At 37.3% G+C, this 9,123-nt stretch overlaps 1 protein-coding gene across 1 annotated transcript in view; it reads left to right on the top strand.

Annotated features, from left to right (window-relative positions):
- The window catches only part of EHHADH (enoyl-CoA hydratase and 3-hydroxyacyl CoA dehydrogenase), a 50,192-nt gene that overhangs the window by 12,669 nt on the left and 28,400 nt on the right, over positions 1–9,123 (top strand). The window contains exons 3-4 of the mRNA XM_003792737.3: positions 1,707–1,879; positions 5,337–5,448. Coding sequence (XP_003792785.1) covers positions 1,707–1,879; positions 5,337–5,448 — 285 coding nt within the window. The remainder of the gene's footprint in view (positions 1–1,706; positions 1,880–5,336; positions 5,449–9,123) is intronic.

Genomic DNA, 9,123 nt, shown 5'->3' on the forward strand with positions numbered 1-9,123 from the left:
AGCAACCTCCAACTCTTAGGCTCAAGGGATTCTCTTGCCTCAGCCTCCCAAGTAGCTGGGACTACAGGCACCTGCCACAACACCCGGTTATTTTTTTAGAGACATGGTCTCGCTCTTGCTAAAGCTGGTCTTGAACTTGTGAGCTCAGGCACTCCACCTGCCTTGGCCTCCCAGAGTGTTAGGACTACAGGTGTGAGTCGCTGAGCCCGGTTAGAATTTAGCAGTTTTTGCTGGTTAAAATCAATACCCACAAACTAATTGGATTTCTATATGCTGGAATTAATTAAAAAGTGAAATCACTATGTTCTTGTCTATGCCTTGGTTTATATAAAATTGGGATAATAATACCATCAACCTTTTACTCTAAAGTAGAATATAACATAGCTTTTAAGAACATGGGCCTTTTGTAGTCAAAATGCCTAAGTTCAAATCCCTGCTCTACCAGTTACTGGTCATATGTCTGAAACTAGTCACTTAACATCTCAAAGCCTTAACTTCCTTACCTATAAAATGGGGATTGTTATACTACTTAGGTGTTAGGAAAATTAGATGAGAAAATATATGAAACTACTTAACAGAGTGCCTGATGTATTTATTCAATAAATGTTAATTTCTATTATTACATGAAAAACCACTTTAATCAAGAGCTACAAGCATGGTAAGTTTCAGATGAAAATTGACCTTGTTTCGCTAGAATCAAAAGAAATCTAAAAACCAAAACAAAACCCTGGACTAAAGAGTGAAATATGGTAGATTGGAGAGAAAAAAGAATAAACCCTGGATTGGTGCTCGATGAGGATCACATAGCAAAAAAGAAAAAGATGAATAGGCTGAAAATGAAATATGAAATGATTACTTAAAATTTTAAAAACTTGTACTAAGCTTCAAGTTTTCAAAGAATAGATAGTGCTAACGGAAAAAACTTACTATGCAAAATGTTATGTAAAAGTAGGGAAATGTTAAAAAAATCTTACAGTAGTCTCTAAATATTAAATACGTATTTGCTGTAGGGAAACACAGCCTTCGTTTAATTCTCTCATAAGTCTTAAGGTAGTTATCGAGACAAAAAAGTTAATATCTTACTCAAGCTCACAAATCCATTTATGTATGCATGGGGGGAAAAACTAAGAATTCCCCCAAATATTAAATTTTTATCTCTGTGTAGCTTTCAAATTTTTCATAATTCATTTTTTATCATCAAAAAAGCAATAAATGTTACTTTTAATTAAAGATAAAAACCTATTGCAATAACACAGTTCTAAGCCAGATGATTAATGTGTAACTAACTCACAAATATGTATGCAAGTTATCCTGATATTTTATGTTGTAATGACTCATGCCTTTCACACAGATATGGGGCTAAATTTCTGTGATTAGGGTTGATTAACAGTGTTGCAGAAAAAATGAGAGGCTGACTCAATTTCATAATAATGGTTGTTGGAGGAGAATCTATATTTCCCTTTTCTGAGATCTTTTACTTTTTTAAAGATAGAGTTGCTCGTTATATGGAAAATCAGACTTTAGAAGATAAAGAATTCTTCTCTCATATCATCCTACATTTTCCAACCTACTCTTCCTTTATTCTGTCTCTAGTCAAGGGATAAAGTTTAAGGGTCCAAGTGCGTCTCAGACTTCTTAAGCGTTATCAGGTACCTTGCTGTTATATAACAAAGTCCAAGTATTTCTCCCTGTCTGTGTGTCCTTAGGTGCTGATATCCGTAGCTTCCAGACTCCTAGGACCTTTGGTATCGCGCTGGGACCTATAGTAGATGATATGCAGAGAAATGAGAAACCCGTGGTAGCAGCTATCCAAGGCCTGGCTTTAGGAGGGGGTCTAGAGCTGGCTCTGGGCTGCCACTACAGGATTGCCCATGCAGAGGTAATAGCAGAGGCTCCATACATGGGTTGGTGTGTGAAGCTCTTACTTAGGGCAAACTCTAAATGTAGTCACAGCATTGAAAGGGATAATTTTAAATGCTTGGCTTACTGGTTAACAACTCTAGGATGTTCCAGCACTGATGTTCAGCAGTTATGTGTCAGTACAGTGCTATTGATTGTTCAAATGTCGAGAAACTGTACTTGTGGATGGTAGGTAATTGCTGCTCTGAGCCTTCTGGTTCTTTGCTTCCCTTAACCTTAGCCCTAGAGCTTCCTCTGATCCAGGAACTAAAGACCTCCTGAGACAATAGAGGGCCCCCAGACCTCTGTTCCTATTAGGTTTCACTGATGCTATTATGAGATATTAAATATTTTGACTGTCACCCCTAAGTATGCATTAAAAATACTCATCTTGGCTCGGCGCCTGTGGCTCAAGTGGTTAAGGCACCAGCCACATGCACCTAAGGTGGCGAGTTCAAATCCAGCCCAGGCCCACCAAACAACAATGATGGCTGCAACCAAACAATAGCCAAGCGTTGTGGCGGGCGCCTGTGATCCCAGCTACTTGGGAGGCTGAGGCAGGAGACTCACTTGAGCCCAGGAGGTGGAGGTTGCTATGAGCTGTGATGCCATGGCACTCTACTCAGGGGGATAGCTGGAGGCTCCTGTCTCCAAAAAAAAAAAAAATACTCATCTTCTATCTCAAAGATGTCACTTCTGTGCCCTTCTATAATTATTAGTACATAAGAAGAGAAATTTCTATTGACAAGCATCACAAAACTAATAAATGCATTTCTTTCTCTCTCACCTCCTCTCCCCCACAAGTTATAGAAATTTTATTTTCTGTCCTTTTAAGTTTGGAGCATTAGCATTGCTGCCGGGAAAAACAGCCTACATTTATTTGCCCACTGTATATATCTGTCTGTCATATTTGTTAACAATAAAGCATTTGAAAGCAATTACACAATTTAAATAAATCCATCACTTCCACATAAACTTCCAAGATTGGTTTTGTTGGCATGTGGGATTCTACTTTGATGGGGTGGTGGTTGTTTTACATGAACCTGTGACCCTCAGGTATTTGATTACCATACAAGTAGTGAATTCCTCACACAGGGTTTCATCTGCCCTTCACTGGGTTATTTAATTTCCACCATGGGGACCTTGCTCAGTTACATAGGATCTGCCCTGGCAACGGCAACCTAGCATCTGGCTGAGTGGAACGCCACCAGCCTTGGGCAGTGCTCCAGGCTAGAAGGGCACAGGGATATGTTAATTATTTGCAGTGGCAGATTAGTGAAATTGCAAAGAGCACCTGGACCACTGTCCACTGGAGTTAATAAAATGCATTTATTCCTGGAAATGGGTTTAAGTTTTGTTATTTGGCTTGTAGAATGAGATCTTAATACTAGTATGTAACTTTTTTTAAGTAATGTATTTTTCTAATGATAAAAATTTTTATCATTGTTCTGGACTAGAAAATATAGAAAAGTATAAAGATAGAAACTAAAATCACCCTAAACTCACAATTCAGGAATCGTTACTAAGAAGAGTCTATTCATTTTATTATACATTTTTTCCTCTGGTCTTTTCTCTATGTTTCTATATAGTTTTTTTCTAATGGTTTCTTTTCCTTTGAAAACATTATTTAGAGATAGTTTTATTTCCTTGGCTGAAGGATAATGGTATGATTGTAGTGCACTAGAGCCTGGAACTCCTAGGCTCAAGTGATCCTCCCATCTCAGCCTCCCACCTACCTAGGACTTCAAGTACATACCACCATGCCTGGCTAATTTTTAAAATTTCTTTTAGTGGGAATCTCTCATTGTTGCCCAGGCTTGAATTCCTGGCTTCAAGTGATCCTCGTACCTCAGTCTCCCAAAGTACTGGGATTACAGGCATAAGCCATTGTGCTCAGCCAGAAAGCTTCCTTTTGAAAGAACTACATTTGGAATGTTATTGCATTTAGCTCATACTCTGTTTTTATACTATAACATTTAACCCATTATTAAGTGTTGTTTATTCTGCCAACCTATGCTTTTTAGTTGAAAGTTTAATATATTTACATTTCATGTAATTATTGATAATGAAGAATATCTACCATTTTGCTATTTTTTTATTCCTTATATCTATTTTTTGTTCCTTAGTTCTTCCATTACTATTTTAATTTGTGTTAAATAGATATTTTCTAATGTACCCTTTTAATTCTCTTGTTTCTTTCATTTTATATTTTTGAGTTATTTTTTAGTGGTGATTACAATCAACACCTCTTTTTCTTTCTTTCTTTTTTTTTTTTTTTTTGAGGCAGTCTTAACTCTGCCTGGGTAGAGTGCTATGGCATCATAGCTCACAGCTACCTCAAAGTCTTTGGGCTTGAGCAATTAATTCTCTTGCCTCAGCCTCCCAAGTAGCTGGGACTACAGGTACCCACCACAATGCCCGGCTAGTTTTTCTAATTTGAGTAGAGACAGGGTCTCACTTTTGTTCAGGGTGGTCTTGAACTATTGAACTGAAGCAATCCACCTGCCTCAGACTCTCAGAGTGCTGGAATTACAGACATAAGCCACTATGCTCAGCCTACAATTAACATTTTTTTCAAAATTTTAATTATTATGGGTAAAATAGTTGTATACATTATATTTATGGAGTACATGTGATGTTTTGAAATAGGGATGTAATGTGTAATAATCAAATCAGGATAATTGTGGTATTCATCACCTTAAGCATTTTTTATTTATATTTGGAACATTCCAGTTCCACTCTTAGTTATTCTAAAGGGTACAATAACTTCTTGTTGACTATGGTCACTCTATGGTGGAATCAAGTAGTAGATATTGTTTATTGTTTCTAACTATATTTTGCACCCAATAACCATCCCTATTCCCCCCATGACTGCCATTATATCTTCATTTATAATAATCTAGCTTAGATTAATACCAAATATATTTCTATGGTACACAAAAACTTTGCTCCCCATAAATTTGTTACCAATTATACCAAATAATACCTTTATGCTATTATTGTCAGAAATTGTATTTATGTATTTTGTTCCTATTAACATAGATATATCATATCTAGTGGTCTTTTAAATCAGATAAGAAAAAGAGGATATACAAACAAAAATACATTGGGATTGTCTTTTACATTTACCTATGTAGTTACACTTTATTTCCTTTATTTCTTTATTTCTTCATGTAAATTCAAGTTTTTATTTAGTGTTCTTTCATTTCAGCCTGAAGAATTTCTGCTGAAAGATCTGCTAGCAACAAACTCAGTTTTTATTTATCTGGAAATGTGTTAATTTTGCCTTATGATAGAAGGTGTGTAGTAATTTGCCCTGTAGAAATCTTAATTCAATGAAAAAATGTCTTGGAGTGTAGGAAATCCAGGGAAGAGCTTGCCTTAACTCTGAGCATATCATCTTATTCTAATGGCCTTCATGCCTTCAATCTTTATAGGCTTATTTGGCTTTCCCAGAAGTCACACTAGGAATTCTTCCTGGGGCAAGAGGAACACAGCTTCTCCCCAGACTCATTGGAGTTCCTGCTGCACTGGATTTAATAGTTTCAGGTCAGTATAAACCTTGCAACAATTGTCAAGGTCAATATGAGGAACTGGATTTAGAAAAATCCTGGCTTGACAACTTACTACCTATGAAACCTTAAGAGGAGTCTTTAACTTTTTTGATTCTCAATTATCTGATCCATAAAATGAAGAGAATATTTTTCCTGAGGTCTTCTCAGATGTTATAAAGATTAAATGTGAGATCCTTCTAAATGAAAGTATATGAAAAGTGCTAATCAAATTTAGGATTTTATTACAGTGCAAGTGACTATTCATGGACACTGGTGTTCACATACAGTACCTTATGTTCAGATCCAGTTTAGAAATTTTGATCTAAGTAAGGTTTATAACCAGAATTTTCAAGATAAGTTTTCAAGTTTTTTTCTTTTAATTTATTGTTGGGGATTCATTGAGGGTACAAGAAATCAGTTTTCACTGATTGCATTTGTTAGGTAAAGTCCCTCTTACAATCGTGTCTTGCCCCCAAAAGGTATGGCACACACCAAGACCCCACCCTCTCCCTCCTTCCCTTTCTCTGCTAATTCCTTCCCCACTCCTCCCTCCTTCTTCCTCTCTCTGCTTACCCCCTCCCCTTGTCATTAATTGTTCTCATATCAAAATTGAGTACATAGGATTCATGCTTCTCCATTCTTGTGATTCTTGAAGTTTTCAAGTTTTAAGTATGGAAATGACTGAAGTTTTCATTCCCAAGTACAGTGTATTAAGATACAGACTACAAATGGAAGTTGTTGGGTTTTTTTTCCATAGGGAATGTGAGCATTACAACATTAGATAATATTAAGAGACCTTGGAATTACTAAATACTTATTCATAAGCCATTTAAAGAGACTTTTAGTTGAGATAAGGTTGAAAGAAAGAACATATACAACTATTTACCCCAAACAGGTATAGTGAGTTATAAGACTTTGAATCAGCCACTTAACTTTCTTCCCTGTGCCTTAGTTTCCTCGTAAATGGGGATAATAATAGTACCTGCCATAATAATAATAGTGAATAGTGAATAATGTGTGGTGAATATTGGTAGGTTAATACATACAATGTGCTTTGGACAGTCCTAGATGATGTAATTAATACCATTCTTATTAGCTATCGATTATTATTTCCAAATATCATCATCATAGCAAAAAAGGAAGATTGAGTAAAAATGAGATGCGTATCTTGCTATTAGACTATATTCTGAAGAATGGGCCACAAAAAGAGCATAAGCTTTAGAGTCAAAGACCTAGCTTTGAATCCCAGCTCTTCCACATATAAACAATTTGCCTTGTGCATGTTAATTTTTATTTATTCATCCAGCAACTATTTTCTCTCATAAGCTGATGTTGTCTTAGGCATTACATCTATAACAGTGAACTGAACCAACAAAAATTTCTGCCCTCTTGAGGATTATATGGGGAAAACAATAATAATAACAAATCATCATTGTCATATTTTTTCAATTAAAAAAAGCACATTTTTCTCCATATCTTTGAAATTGGGATGCCTCTCACATTTATCATGAGACATGGTTAAATTGGCTGTGTTTTTTCTTTCCTAGTTTCTATGGATCAGAAATTGGAGAGCATCTTCATTGGGTTCTAACGCAGGGTTTCTCATGAGATTTCAGTCAAGATACTGAGTAGGGCTATAATCATCTGAAGGTCTGACTGGGGCTGCAGGGTCTACTTCCAAGACAACTAGGTGGTGATGACTGTTCATTTCTCCACAGAGCTTCTTGAGTTTCATCACAGTAAGAAAGATGGTTTCCTCTAGAAAGCCTCTAGAACAGTGGTTCTCAATCTGTGAGTCATGACCCACGGGAACTGTATTAACGGGCTGCAGCATTAGGAAGGTTGAGAACCACTGCTCTAGAAAGAGAGCAAGGTGAAAGCCACAATGTCTTCTCTGACTTAGATTCAACTCAGATACTGTATTTTCTATTTGCTATATAGGTTTTCCCTACTCAAGGAGGAAGGTATGCGTACCAAGAGGCCAGACTCAGTAAGGGGTCACTTTATGGGCACACATTTGCCTATCTGTTACATGAGCAATATACATGAAAGGTTAGGTAGAGATAAGTGCTAAGGAGAAAACATAAAGCAAAAAGGGGAAACACAAAATACTAGGGATGGGTGGAGGGTTAATATTTTAGGTGGGGTAGCTAGGAAAGGCTTCTCTACAGAATGATATCTCCTAAAGACCCAAAGGAGGTAAAGAAGCTTGTTATGCCAATATCTGGAGCCTGATATTCCACACAGAAAAAAATAGCAAATGTGAAGCCCTGAGGCGCAAAGCATATATAGACCATTCAAAGGACACCAAGAATGTCAGTTTAGCTGGAATGAAATGAATAAGGGGGAAAATAATAGGGGATGAAGTCCCATCTTGTAGGGCTGTGAAGGTTAGAGACAGAGCTTTGGCCTTTCTTTTGAACATGAAAGAAAAGTACTATGTTTTGAGGAGAGGAATAATGTGCTCTCACTTAGGTTTTTTAAAAGGTCACTGTGGCTGTTGGAAATATACTAATTGGAGACAAGGGCAGAAATAGGAAGACTGGTTAGAAGGATGCTGTAATAATCCGAGGGACAGATAATGAGGGCTTGGATCTGAGTGGTAGCCATGTAAATGGTAAGGTATGGTCACATTCTGGGTATCTTTTGAAGGGAGAGACAACAAGATTTTGTGACAGAACAGATGTAAGATGTGAGAGAAAAAGGAAAGTCAACAGTGATTTTAATGACCTGAGCAGCTGGAATGATGGTGCCCTTACTGAGATGGGGATTCTGCTGGTAAAGTAGGTTATATGGAGAAAACCCAAGAGCTTACTTTGGGACATGTTAACTTTGAGAGGCTTATCCACACAGAGGTGTCAAGTACACAGTTGAGCAGGTTGGCCTGGAGTTTAGGAGAAAGGTCTTCTGAACTCTGAGCCTCTGTTTTCTCATCAGCAAAACAACCTAAGGCATAATGAAATAGCATGATATGCTTCTGGTATTATGCTTATCACATAGAACACATTTCATAAATGGTAACTGGAAGACAGAATTACAGCCTCCAAAGATGCCCACATCCTAATCCCTGGAACCTGTGAATTTGTTATGTTACATTCAAAAAGGCCTTTGTAGTTGTGATTAAAGATCTTGAGATGGAAGAGTATCTTGGTTTATCCAGGCGAGTCCAATTATCATAAGTGTCCTTCTAAGAGGGAGGCAGGAGGTCAGAAAGGAGAGAAGATGCTATATTGCTGGTTTCAAAGATGAAGGAAGAGGTTGCAAGCCAAAAAATGTAGGCAGCCTATAGAAGCAGATTCTCCCTTAAAACCTCCAGACGGAACACAGTTCTGCTGAACTATTTTAGACTTCTGACATCTTAAATTTGTTTTAAGCCTCTAAATTTGTAGTAATCTGTTACAGCAGCAATAGAATACTAACAAGTAGCTGTTAATGATGATATTAAGAATCTTAGGTGAATATGGTGGCTTATGCCTATAATCCCAGCACTTTGGGAGGCCAAGGGATGAGGATCACTTGAGGCCATGAGTTTGAGGCTGTAGTGAGCCATGATCCTGCCACTATACTCCAGCCTGGGTATCACAGCAAGACTGTTTCTTTTCTTTTTTTTTTTTTTGAGACAGAGCCTCAAGCTGTCCCCCTGGGTAGAGTGCCGTAGCTTCACAGCTCA

The sequence above is a fragment of the Otolemur garnettii genome, unplaced genomic scaffold (assembly GCF_000181295.1).
Source record: "Otolemur garnettii isolate 467f Iridium unplaced genomic scaffold, OtoGar3 scaffold00060, whole genome shotgun sequence".
In the NCBI taxonomy this organism is placed as follows: Eukaryota; Metazoa; Chordata; class Mammalia; order Primates; family Galagidae; genus Otolemur; species Otolemur garnettii.